Consider the following 14,318-nt stretch of genomic DNA (forward strand, 5'->3'; position numbering starts at 1 on the left):
TCCATGGTTGTGAAGACAATGACCTGGGAACCAGGGAGAAAGAAGTGCAGAAGGGAAGTGTTCAGGTAGATGGATTCCCCAGCCACCTAAATCATCAAAACCCTCCATTCCTTCTCTAGCTCACCTTGTTCTGCTGCCTCTTTCTTCCTTGGGGGAACCTCAGAGGACGATCTTGCTGAGCTTCAATCTCCCCAGTATAAACCTTACCTGTAGGCAGGGAGAAAGGGGTGGTGGGAGATGATGGGATGGAGAAATGGAGGGATTAGGTCACAGATTCCTGTTTCTGGTGTAGGAATACCTCACCTACACCACGTCCTCCCATACCTCATGCATGGAGAAAAATTAACTCAGTGTTCAATCACAAGCTGTCAGTTATGTAGCACATGAAATGTTCTTGGTTTGAAAAAAGAAAGAAAGAAAAAAGAATGTCAAGCATTTATTTCATTAAGACTTAACCTCAGTTTTAGATCAAGGAGAAGAACCGTTTTAAAATTCCACTTTCGCCAAAATCTGCCTGAATCCAGGAGGTTTTTTCTGGGTAATCAACTCACCGTCCTTTGTTCCCTGGGTCCTTTCTTTATTATTTTTACATTTCATTTGGTACTGACTCTCAACTTTGAGACCGGTATGTAGGGAATCTATTTTGACATTTCTATTTCAAAAGCTTTCACACTAGAGAATGAATCATTCACACTTGATTTCTGAAGATAAGATACAATTTGCTTTGAGTCTTGATTTGGTTGCATTATATTCTTCTAAAAATAAGAAAATGCCTTTATTTAAAAAAAAAAAACAAAAACAAAAAACAAAGCAAGGAGAAAAAGAGGGAAATTGGAACCTGTTACGAAACAATTTGCAACTTGGGAATCCCTGCTTTCATTCTATGAGCTGAATCAAATTACAGCCCAGGAAGAGTTCCTGTGATTTTTTTTGGCTTTGTTTTTTAAATACGATGATTATCTCTCATTTCAGAGTTGTTGTTTTTGAGGGAAAATAATGAACGTAACTATTCATCCAAGTTTTATACAATTTCTCCATTACTTCATTGATTGCTCAGTGAATACTAATACTTTAGGATCAAAGAAAAAGTCTAGCTTCCTCACTCCCGGCTTTTAATCTGAATAAGGTAAACAAGACAGAGAAAGCGCATCCCTTGTACCAGAATGGATGACTTCCCATTGTTCACTTCAACTATGGACTTGTCTTATTAAAGCTTTTCACTAATTCTTCCTCAAATCTATTATTTATTTTTATTTCACATCATTAGTTACTTAAGAATAAGATAAAACAGGAATTTCAGAAAAAGACTGGGGAAATTTAGAAACAAATTTTGACCTCTATCCAAGCTTTATCAGTGAAATAGTTTTGTCTAATGCTAAAGCAGTATACTTCTAAAATGAATGAATTTTTCCCAACAAAACATGAATAACCAGCCATTACCAATAGTGCAAACAGGTATTCTTACCTGCCATAAGTGACAAGCTTTACAAGTTACTCTGAGTTTGTTTCAGGGGGAAAAAAAGAAGGGGCAGGGATTGGGAAGAGGAATTCAATGCTATTCTTTGTGAGGTTAACAGTCATGTTTAAAGTAGAAAATGATGGGCGTCAGACCAGTAAAAAAGGTCTGGGTACAGCTCCAGATTGTACTTAAAAGTTGCTTAGGGAAAGAGGCTGTAAAAAGATATAACTCTTTTAACAACTACTCCAGATGATGTGTAATTAGATACCTGGGAAAGTTGTAAGGATCCATTACTAACGCACTTTGATTTGCCTCAAACTCAAAGCCAGTTCTTCATCCCTCATTTCCAGTAATTGCTTAGTGGTCTCTATGATATTCTCAAAGGTTTATCCTAACTCAAGAAAGCATGGAAGTGATATTCTAAAAAACTTCATTTTTACTTAGACTTGGGCTTGGTTTCTCCTTATTCTCCTGGTGCTATGATTTTCCTTTCACGCTGGGTGTAGGGCAACTTGTGATCTCATTTGGGGGTCTGTTCCCTGTCGCACATAGTTATTCGTTCTTTTCTCTTATTTCTATTGTCAAGATCAGGTGACTGGTTAATCTTGCTACCTCATTTTTCTTTGATAACAAACTACCCCCAAACTTAGTGGTTTAGAACGACCACCATTTTCTTATTATCTGACCATGTTGTGGGTCAGGGACTTGGGCGGTTCTTCCGCTCCTTGTTACTTTGACTGCGGTCTCACGGTGGAGTTCAGCTAGCCGCTGAGCTTGCTTCATGGGTCCAAGACTCACATGACTGGCCCCTTGGCAAGAACAGCTGGACATCTGAGCTCAGCGGAGCCCATCTCCCTCTCCATGAAGTCCAGGGCTGTTCAACACCCCTCCAGCGGGCTCAGGGCTCCAGGGTGGGACCTGCGGCTCCATGCAGAGGCCAGGCATGAAACTGACAAAGCATCATTCCAGCTGCGCTCAGCTGGTCAAAGGAGCCACAAGCCAGCCCAGATGAAGGACCCAACTGAAGAAATGACCAACTATCTGCAGCTATCTTTCTTTTTTATTATTATTAATTTTTCTTTTGTTGTTGTTGAAGTATAGTTGATTTATAACGTTGGGTTCGTTTCTGGTGTAGAGCAAGGTGATTCAGTTATACATATATAAATATATATTCTTTTTCAGATTCTTTTCCATTATAGGTTATTACAAGATATTGAATATAGTTCCCTGTGCTATACAGTAGGACCTTGTTGTTTATCTGTTGTATATATAGCAGTCTGTGTCTGCTAATCCCAAGCTCCTAAATTATCCCTTCCCCCCCCTTTCCCCTTTGGTAACCATAAATATGTTTTCTATGTCTGTGAGTCTGTCTCTGTTTTGTAAATAAATTCATTTGTATCATTTTTTTTTAGATTCCACATATAAATGATATCATATGATGTTTGTCTTTCTCTGACTTACTTCACTTAGTAATCTCTAGGTCCATCCATGTTGCTGCAAATGGCATTATTTCATTCTCTGCAGCTATCTTTCATTTTTTTAAACATCTTTATTGAAGTATAATTGCTTTACAATGTTGTGTTAGTTGCTGCTGCATAACAAAGTGAATCAGCTATACATATACATATATCCCCATATCTCCTCTCTCTAGCGTCTTCCTCCTACCCTCCCTATCCCACCCCTCTAGGTGGACACAAAGCACCGAGCTGATCTCCCTGTGCTATGCAGCTGCTTCCCACCAGCTATCTATTTTACATTTGGTAGTGGATATATGTCCATGCCACTCTCTCACTTCGTCCCAGCTTACCCTTCCCCCTCCCCGTGTCCTCAAGTCCATTCTCTACAGCTGCGTCTTTTTTTTTTTTTTTTTTTTTTTAATTTATTTTTGGCTGTGTTGGGTCTTCGTTTCTGTGCGAGGGCTTTCTCTAGTTGTGGCAAGTGGGGGCCACTCTTCATCGCGGCGCGTGGGCCTCTCACTATCGTGGCCTCTCTTGTTGCGGAGCACAGGCTCCAGACGCGCAGGCTCAGTAGTTGTGGCTCACGGGCCCAGTTGCTCCGCGGCATGTGGGGCCTTCCCAGACCAGGGCTCGAACCCGTGTCCCCTGCATTGGCAGGCAGATTCTCAACCACTGCGCCACCAGGGAAGCCCCTACATCTGCGTCTTTATTCCTGTCCTGCCCCTAGGTTCTTCAGAACCTTTTTTTTTTTTTTTTAGATTCCATATATATGTGTTAGCATACAGTATTTGTTTTTCTCTTTCTGACTTACTTCACTCCGTATGACAGACTCCAGGTCCATCCACCTCACTACAAATACCTCAATTTCATTTCTTTTTATGGCTGAGTAATATTCCATTGTATATATGTGCTGCATCTTCTTTATCCATTCATCTGTCAATGGACACTTAGGTTGCTTCCATGTCCTGGTTATTGTAAATAGAGCTGCAATGAACATTGTGGTACATGACTCTTTTTGAATTATGGTTTTCTCAGGGGGTATTTCCAGTAGTGGGATTGCTGGGTCATACGGTAGTTCTGTTTTTATTTTTTAAGGAACCTCCATACTGTTCTCCATAGTGGCTGTATCAATTTACATTCCTACCAACAGTGCAAGAGGGTTCCCTTTTCTCCACACCCTCTCCAGCATTTATTGTTTGTAGATTTTTTGATGATGGCCATTCTGACTGGTGTGAGGTGATACCTCACTGTAGTTGTGATTTGCATTTCTCTAATGATTAGTGATGTTGAGCATCCTTTCATGTGTTTGTTGGCAATCTGTATATTTTCTTTGGAGAAATGTCTATTTAGGTCTTCTGCCCACTTTTGGATTGGGTTGTTTGTTTTTTTTGATATTGAGCTTCATGAGCTATTTGTATATTTGGGAGATTAATCCTTTGTCAGTTGCTTCATCTGCAGATATTTTCTCCCATTCTGAGGGTTGTCTTTTCGTCTTGTTTATGGTTTCCTTCCTGCAGCTTCACCTGGCTTCTCTTTAAAGTTCTTCCTGCTGGCGTTTTGCCCCCACACCTCTGTATGGCAATTGGTTTGCCTAACACATAGGAGACACAAATCATAAACAAACATTACAAAGGGTCACATTTGCTCAATTAAAGATGTGCAGACATAAAGATATAAGTGCCACTTTACCTTATGGAAGTGGCAAAACTGAAGAAAAATAAATTTTAATGAAGGCAAGCATTGACAGGCACTTAGGAGAAACATTTTTTAAAGGTACTTAAGCTACTTTTTCATTCCCTTGATTTAGTAATGTCACTCAAGATAATTAACCCAGGAAAATCATTCAAAAAGAAAAAATAAAATCTGTATGTGCAAACATATTTATAGGCATGTTATCCACAACCTTGAAACACTAGAAATGATGTGACCATAGGAGGAAGATTTAGGTAAATTGTATCAATATCTTGTTATACTGGGTAGCCATGAAATTAATAAATGCCATGCCTATGTAGAAACATGAAAAGCAAATAAAGCCAAAAACAAAATTGTAACTGACAAGATTATAATATAATTATATTCAAACGATACTTATGAGAATAGAAATGGGCAAAGAATAAGAAGAAATGGAAATAGATTTTGCTGAAGTGATCTTTTGAATTGAAGTTTTCTTTTACACTGTTTTAAAGTACATTCAACAATATTTATTTTCAGTTTAATGAGTTTCCCAGATCATACCTTAAAGATTCAAAGACAGGCATTAAATGCCTCTAGCCTTGAAAACATGTAAAAATCTATTTATAGCCATATACAGTAACAAACATCTTTACATAAACAAAACATGTAATTTATTCTTGTATTTTGGCATGTCACATGACAGAGTTCACAGTGGTGTCATGGGAAAAGACTCCCCTGGGACTTGGCAGACCAGAGCCCCGGCCCAGGCGCCCCACATTCACTGGAGACCAGGCAGAGGACTTGGTGACACACCCTTCCTCAGGTTCCCAACGAGAACACAAAGGGAGAAAGATCAGCCCAGAGGTCCTGCCTGGTTTTAAATTATTGTGTTCTAGGATTCTGAAAGTATTAGCTCTTTATCTGTTGCCTAATTCAGGACTGGCTTGAAAAATAAGAAACTCTTTGGAATGTATATTGGCTTTGGCCAATAAAGACAAATGCATGGTAAGGAAACGAACAAAGAAAGATGCTTAATTCAACAGATATTTATTCAGCACCTATTGTTGTAGGTCTTGTGACCAACATGCAAGATGTCTGCCCTGTGGAGCTTATATTCAAAAGGGAGAGGTGGGCATAGACCATAAACAAAATAAATAAGTAAAATATTTGATTGGTCCCATAGTAGTAAGTGCTATGGAGAAAAATAATCAGGCTGAGTGGGACAGGGTACATCTGGAGGGGAATCTGGCAGTTTTAAATAGGGTATTCAGGGAAGGCCTCTGTGAAAAGACACCATTGCGTAAAGATCTGAAGGAAGTGAGGAGGCAGCTCTGAGGACACCTGTAGGCATCCCCATTGGGGTGGGAACCCATTGGGGGATCTGAGCAGAGGGGTGACATGATTGGCTTACATTTTAACAGGCTCACTCCGGTTGCTGTGTTCAGGGCAGACTGCAGGAGGGCGAAGTGGACACAGGGAGACCAGTTAGGAAGCTATTACAATAATCCAGGCAGGTGGTAACTGGCGAGATGGTGAGAAGTGGTTGCATCTGGATACATTTTGAAGGAAAAGGTTGCAAGGTTTGCTAAAGAACTGGATGTGTGGTGGAAGAGAAAAAGAGGAGGGAAGGCTGACTTCAAAGTTCTGGGCCTGAGATGGTAAAGACTAGAGAGAAGGCAAGGAAGGGGGCAAGGAAGAAGACCAGGAGTCTGGTTTGGGTGAGTTTCAGTGCCTATTAGATATCCGAGTGGAAACCTCAAGTAGGCAGGTGGATATACAAGTCTAGAGTTAGAGGTGAGGCTCTAGGCTAGAGTTATAAATTTGAGAATTAATTATCAGCATATAGAGAGTTTAAATGATACTAAAGCCATGAGACTAGATGAGATCACAAAGAGAGAGGGTGTAGATAGAAAAGAAAAGAGGTGCGAGGACTAAGGAGAAATCCAACACTAAGAACTTGAGGCATGGCCATGATCCAGCCAACGAGATGAGATGGAGTGGTCAATCCCATCAGCAGAATGTGGTCAAAGCCAAGTGCGGAAAGCACTTCAAAGAGGAGGGATTATTTCCGGAGAAGTTTCTGTTGGCAGGCTGTTCATAATCACACCTAGTAAGGAGAACATATTGTGTATTATCTGTTGTGTCATTATCACCCAAATAGAAATCATTTTGGGAACATCCAGTATTTCTTATTTTCCACACCTTTCTGCACCTCCGTCACCACAAGGGAGTGTTTCTAATCGCTCTTATGGTTGTTTTCTCATCGCATGGAGATGTTATCAAGATCAGTGTGATTACAGATGGGAAATATTCTAATTCTCAGTCATGTGGGTTAATGAAGGAGCAGACTGATTATGAATCATTTGCTCAACTAGGCACTAAAAATTACTTCTATTTATTTTTAAATGTTGAATTCACATTGGATTATAGATATGTAATATTCTGGGAACTCATGGGCACATTATAAAATGAAGCTGGTCTGTGAATATATTCATCATTAGAACATGTAGATCACATTTTCTTTCTAAACCACCTTCTATCTCCAATCCTGCCTAAGAAATCTGGCTTTCTCTCTTAAGAGATAAAGTGTTTTATTTACATCACCTTTCCTGATAAGAGGAGGGGAGAAGAAACAGATATAACTCACCGCCAGCCTTGGGATATAGACATTCTGTCTCCGTTCCTTTTAGCTTTTACTGGACATCAGGCTGCCAGTCTAATAAGGCAGCAAAGAAAAGTAAACAGAAATAGAAAGCAGAATATATAGCAGTCTTCATCCCACTGGTAATAACCATAAATTTTAAAATGCAATGTTGGCTACATCGTAAAAGGATTTTCTTGGTCTGTTTGCATAGCTGTATTTTATTCCATTCTGAACTACTCTGGACTTTTTCAGAGATTCTTATTGTACACCAATCTTATTTACCCTAAAAATCTTTTGCAAAACATTTCTCCAGCAAAGTGTGCTGTATATATGCCACGTGGCATCATTGTGCATACCAAAACTATAGGTTCTAATCTACAGTGAAGAACAAGGTAGCATAATTCCTAGGACTTGTGTTTTCACAGGTGTACCTTTTAGTTGTACTGAGACAGAACACTAACTATAAATGATAGGGGCTCATTTTGGTGGCTATAGGTAGCTTGTATCTTGCCTTGGCGTTGCTGACTAATCTTTCCCATTAAGCTGCCTGGCCTGCAAACCCATGTGCACCTGTCTCAATGCCTCGGTCTGTTTTACAGCCTTCTTCTGGCACTATCTAATGAAAGCTATTAAAAGAGAATGTTTCCTTTCCATTACAACAGCAGCAAAAATTTCAAGAATGAAGTCACAAAAATACTGTACCACAGGTCCCTCCTTAATAGTAAGTCTGAAAGCAGTTAGCACCAGACCATCACCTCAGGTCAAAGAGCATAGAGTTTCTGAAACCAAACGTTCTTCAGACTTAACATTTAAATGTGATTATTATCATAAAATATTAATGTAAAATATAAGGCAAACACAATTTCTTAATGCCAGTTAGTGCTTTGATTGGCATGATTGTTCAGTTATATTTATATCCTATGCTTCTGTATGAACCATTCTTTTCTATTAAACTGTAAACCCTAAAGTTTAGGAACCAAGCTATCTTTAGCTCAGTTTTATATAGTCTAGCACAGGGCCATATGGGAGAGATATAGTTATTCTTTGACATTTTCAAATATAATTATTATAAATATTTATTTACTAAAACAGCCACCTGGTACAAGCCCACTGTGATCATATTTTGAGGGTAGAGGAAGGGGGAAAACAATGGAATATCTATGGTCACTATTCACTTAAGGATATCTAGATCCACTTCATAGATAATATTTCAAGTTTTTTTAATATAGAAACAGAAATAAGACATTACCATAACAAGTACGAGCAGCTTTCACTACCCCTTCCATCATCCAATTTTCCCCCCAGCTTAATAAACATAGCACACCCATCTCTGCTGCCACATCCTAAATTCTCATGAGATTTCGATAGGCCCCAAGTGAAGATCTCAGACTCAGGCCTGCCAGCCAGTTGAACTCCAAATGGGTAGAACTTTTAATAGCCCCACTTGTTTTTCACACCAGGACTCACAGAAAATTCCTAAAAAGCTAATGGTTGGTCACTGGCCAAAGGAAGGATCTTTCCAGCATTTATAATTTTCATTTAATTGAAATAAACTTAAAATTTCCTAACCACTTGGTGCCATCACCCCCCCCCCTTTTTTTTAGGTACAGAGCAGTTGCCTCCTGGAGTCGTGTTCAGGGAATTGGGATTCCCTTGGTCACAGCCATTGAGATTGTCTCCATCTGGATCCTTTCTTTTATCCTGGCCATCCCCGAAGCAATCGGCTTCGTCATGGTGCCCTTTGAATACAAGGGTGAACAGCACAAAACCTGTATGCTCAATGCCACGTCAAAATTCATGGAGGTATGAAAAGTTTAAAGGAAATTAATTGGAGAGGGGAGAAGGTCTTCATTTACCATCACCAAGATTTGTTGATATCTCTACACTGCCGAGTGTGGTTTACTCTGTTAGTTCAGTCAAATATTCTTTAATTGCATGAAAAGCAGATGTTAAACCAGGGCTTAGCTTCTTCAATAAAACAACTATTTTGTTTTGACTCTTGTATTATAGCACAACTGTAGACACAACTATTGCTCTGCACCAAACAACTCAGAATTCTGAAACAGATTTACTAAGAAAGAGAGATTGATGTGTATGCATGTAGTGCTATTTGTTTTGATAATAAGGAATACAGCACAATTTCCATCTGACAGACACGCTGATGCTTATTTGATGTTACTTGGGGAAATGCGCATTGCTCACACAGTTTTTAAAGACAGATTTACTAATTCAAAGTAGGAAGTCATTCTCATGTGTGCTTATGTTAGTACAGATTCTGTCTAATATACAAATAATATAAATTTTTTTAAATTTTTTATTTTATTTTATTTGGATTCTTTTCTCTTTTTTAAAAATATTTATTTATTTATTTTTGGCTGCATTGGGTCTTCGTTGCCGCGCACGGGTTTTCTCTAGGTGCAGAGAGCAGGGGCTACTCTGCGTTGTGGTGCACGGGCTTCTCATTGCGGTGGCCTCTCTTGCTGCGGAGCACGGGCTCTAGGCGCTTGGGCTTCAGTAGCTGTGGCACGCGGGCTTCAGTAGTTGTGGCTCACAGGCTTAGTTGCTCCACGGCATGTGGGATCTTCCTGCACCAGGTCTCGAACCCGTGTTCCCTGCACTGGCAGGCGGATTCTTAACCACTGCGCCACCAGGAAAGCCCCAAATAATACAAATTCGCAGAACTTTTTTAAAAAGCATTTTAGTGTAACAAATTCAATTGTTGCTTAATACACCTGACCACATTAATGTTTCCGAAAAGCTTAATTACATAACTGAGAGTATTAGGAAACACATTTAAAATGCATATTTCCTCTGCAAAACTAGTCACATGTAGAACGAGGAGGAAAACCAAGAATAATTATTTCTCTTAAATCAGCATAATTTAGTACTTTGATGTAAGTTTCATGCAGTTCAGATTCCACATTTAATCATTTACAGACATCTTAAGGTATGTTTTCCTTCCATGGAAATTCACAAAATTAGTGGTTTTACAGTTGACCAGTTATCCTGCTTGGAAATTCTTGTTTCAAAATTAAAAGTGCTCATGAACACAGCCAAACTAGCAACCTTAAAATTAAAGTCTTCTGCTGATCTACTGACTTTTTTATGAAGTCAGCCTCCACAGTGAAAAGCAAAGTAGTAGGAGGCTATCAGAATTTGGGCAGTGTGAAAGAGCAATCTAGAAAACCCTGACTAAAACATTAGAGAGAAGAGGCTCAACATAAGAAGGAACTCACTGGGAATTTCCTGGTGGTCCAGTGATTAGGACTCATGGAAGTCATGGGTTCAATCCCTGGTCAAGGAACTAAGATCCCGCAAGCCGCACAGTGTGGCCAAAAAAAAAGAACTTACTGACCATTCCAGCTGGACAAAATGAAATGGGTTTCTTCACAAGGACGCATCTCCTTTCTAGACATGAAGCTAAGAGTAGCTGCCCTTCAGGCTGGCGGGGGTGTTGTGGCCGGCGGGCACCCGGAGGGTTGCAGTATAGGGTATGAGTTTGAACTGATGATTTTGAAGATTTCATTCCAAGTCTAAAGTTTTAGGATTCTCTTTCCCCTCCTGTTCTCTTTTTCTAATGTGATTCCCCCTCTTTTTCCACTCTTTCCTCCTCAACTTTGCTCTAACCTAGACTGGAGGGAGGTCCCTCCATACCCTTGCTGGTGACATCAGTTCAAAAGAAATGCGTGACCCCATTCTCGACAGGCCTCTACCATGGAAGGGGCAGGGAACTCCATCCAGTCCCCTCCAGGTAGGGTCAGCTTCCAGGCCCTCCGCAGCTGCTTCAGGCAGTCACACCCAGCCAGCAATGCACCCAGAAGAAGGGGGTACAAAGGAAGGGGGTCCTCCAAGGAGTGTTTGTGTTGCACTTAAATGAAGAGAGAGTCCTTCTGAATTTTTAAGTTCACTACTAAAATCTTTCTACAGTGTGATGTGAATAGGAAAATATTTGTATAAACAGATTTGAATAAACCAACTCCTTTGGGAGTCTGCAGTTAACCTGAGGCTAGAATTCAGAGGTTTGTAAACTTGAATGGAAAGGAAATTACATGTTTATTTTCATTAACTTCTAACTGAAATTTATCATTTCCTTCTAATATGAAAGTAGGCAACAAACCACAGTAGTATTTAGCGGTACCATGGTTTTTTCACTAATAGAAATAACTGACATTTCATACCACATAACAGTTGTATAATCTCGAAATATCGTTTACGTTCATCATTGCTTCTACATTCTGATAGAACCACCATTAGATCTGTGATTTAATTTGTTAATAAACACATATATTACTACATCAGAATTTTCTTTTTCATATTTTGATATCTGTGTTTTGATGTAATTGGTTTCCATTGTAATCTTGCATATTTTATTTCATGCACATAAAAGTATTATTCTCAGAAAGAATTATAGTCTACACCAGAAGGCGATCTATGGCATAAAAATATTTAAGAACCCCTGCCCAGAACTTTTTTTCCTCAGGAACCATTTAAAGAATATTTTAATAGACATGTTATAAATGCAGCCCACTGGGCCTCTTTCTATATTCAGAAACTCTCCAGTTTTTCACAGAGCAGTGTGATTATTTTTTACTGTGGGAACTGAGATATTACAGGAGGCTGCATTATCCTTAGTAAATAAACAATCTGGAGAAACAGCATAAGAAAAGGAACAGCATTTCTTCCCAAGCTGGTGATTAATTTAGTGGGACGAAGAATTTAGATGTAATTTTCTAATTTCCATTTTTACTGGGTATTATATTTTCTCTTTCAAGAACACATAAAACTGAGCAATCCTGGTATTTACAAATCCTGTCCTCAGGGAGATAATGCTCAGTATGCCTTCAGATAAGCTACACTGCCTCAATAGTTTCCAGGTGGTAAGTATTTTTTTTTTTTTTTTTTTTTATTTATTTTATTTTTCACACACACACACTGTATTTTATTTTTACAAGAGATAAATAGACTGACACCAAGCATTGTACATGGATGACCACAACAAAAGCAACAATGATTGCAATTACCAAACATGAAACACACTCATACTATGTCATAATATTGACATTCAGTCCAGTAATCCTCCACTGTAACAGCTCCTTTACTTTGCAGTGAAAATTGATTTGTATATTCTTTGCCTCTGAGTCCTTGTGGGATTTTTTTTTTTTTTAAATTCAGACAGAAAGTCACAAAAATTATACTCATCCTCCTCAGTTCACTCAGTCCCATGTAATTAATTTTCTTTTTCATCTTGATCTTTTGTTAGCACTTTTATGAGTTCATCAGTTTTTCATTAGAGTTCTGAAAATGCTTATTCATTCAGTTCAGCAGTACAGTTACCAGAAACCTGTACTTGTCAGAGTCTTTTCCATGAATTTCTTGAAGATGAAACCCTTTTATAGGAACATATTTGCAAAATCATCAGAGTACACCCAGAACTGTCTGTAAATGACAAAAGACTTAAAAATGGCCAGGTGGTAAGTATTAAAAGAGAGCGAGAAAGGGCACAGTTATTGATGGCTCAAACTGGCTGGCTACGAGGTCACATAGCAGACATACCAGAAAAAGGGTTAATTCCCAGTAACCAAAACTCCACAGATAAGCCATTCATAACCCTCACTCTTTCCAAAGTAGATAGGCACATTAAGTACACTCTAACCAAAATAGTCAGAAGCAAACCAGGCACTAGCAAAATGTTGAGAATCACCAACAAAGATAAGAGTCTGTATGTCTCAAAATCATGTTTTATGAGCTTTGGAAGGGAACCCTTTTTATTGATTAGGGCTCTTGCACTGTGTCATTAAAACCAACTTCAGTTTATTCAAAATATCTTTGTTGGGATAATTTTTTAAATTTATTTTATTGAAGTATAGTCGATTTACAATGTTGTGTTCATTTCTGCTGTACAGCAAAGTGATTCAGTTATCCATATATATACATTCTTTTTCATATTCTTTTCCATTATGTTTTATCACAGGATATTGAATATTGTTCTCTGTGCTATACAGTAGGACCTTATTGTTTATCCATTCTATATATAATAGATTGCATCTGCTAATCCCAAACTCTTAATCCATCCCTCCCTCCCTACCCCCGCCGATAACCACAAGTCTGTTCTCTATGTCTGTGAATCTGTTTCTGTTTCATAGATAAGTTCATTTGTATCATATTTTAGATTACACATGTGAGATCATATGATATTTGTCTTTCTCTTTCTGACTTACTTTACTTAGTATGATAATCTCTAGGTCCATCCTTGTTGCTGCAAATGGCTTTATTTCATTCTTTTTATGGCTGAGCAATGTTCCATTGTATATTCATCTGTCAATGGACATTTAGGTTGCTTCCATGTCTTGGCTATGGTGAATAGCGCTGTTTGTCAGGATAATTTTTAATGCAATTTCTTTGTGTGCTATTATAACGCTAAGATAATGTCTGGAGATTCCAATTTAGTTGTTTTGACTACCACCTCCAAGCCCATTACCACAACCAGAGAGCATGAATATACAAACATATCTGCAAGCATGAAAATGTTGAAGCCACCAGAGGCGCTGTACAGCTAATTTTCATTATAATGCTCCTCTTCCTCTCTCCCTTCTCTTCTCTTTCCAGTTCTACCAAGATGTTAAGGACTGGTGGCTGTTTGGGTTCTACTTCTGCATGCCCCTGCTGTGCACCGCGATCTTCTACACCCTCATGACTTGTGAGATGCTAAACAGAAGGAACGGCAGCCTGAGAATCGCCCTCAGTGAACACCTGAAACAGGTAAATGTAATAAGATCATGAAGATGTGGCCAAGACTGTTTTGTCCTTGACAACAAAAGGCCTATGAATACTGTATTTCGCAGGTTTAGCCTGATTTCCTAAAAATAAAAATACTGTCTTGTTTGTCTGTATGTCTTGTTTTCTTTAGAGTATTAGGCATTTCTTCTGTGAAGTAGGGATCCGACCTGTGAAACAGGTGGCCCTGCGGGCAGGGCCCAAACAGAGAGAAACTATTCATTTATTTTGCGAAGAGTGTATCAAACATGCGTGTTTGTGATTAGCAGTTCGTTGAACTGGGGTTGGAACTGTGCCAGGACAAAAAAAG

The 14,318-nt window shown here is 38.9% G+C and overlaps 1 protein-coding gene across 3 annotated transcripts in view; it reads left to right on the forward strand.

Annotated features, from left to right (window-relative positions):
• EDNRA (endothelin receptor type A) overlaps positions 1–14,318 on the forward strand; it is a 68,269-nt gene that overhangs the window by 39,107 nt on the left and 14,844 nt on the right. For all 3 annotated transcript variants that reach the window (XM_068542589.1, XM_068542590.1, XM_068542588.1), the window contains exons 4-5: positions 8,839–9,037; positions 13,841–13,993. In XM_068542589.1, coding sequence (XP_068398690.1) covers positions 8,839–9,037; positions 13,841–13,993 — 352 coding nt within the window. The remainder of the gene's footprint in view (positions 1–8,838; positions 9,038–13,840; positions 13,994–14,318) is intronic.

Source organism: Eschrichtius robustus, chromosome 4 (genome assembly GCF_028021215.1).
Source record: "Eschrichtius robustus isolate mEscRob2 chromosome 4, mEscRob2.pri, whole genome shotgun sequence".
NCBI classification, from domain to species: Eukaryota; Metazoa; Chordata; class Mammalia; order Artiodactyla; family Eschrichtiidae; genus Eschrichtius; species Eschrichtius robustus.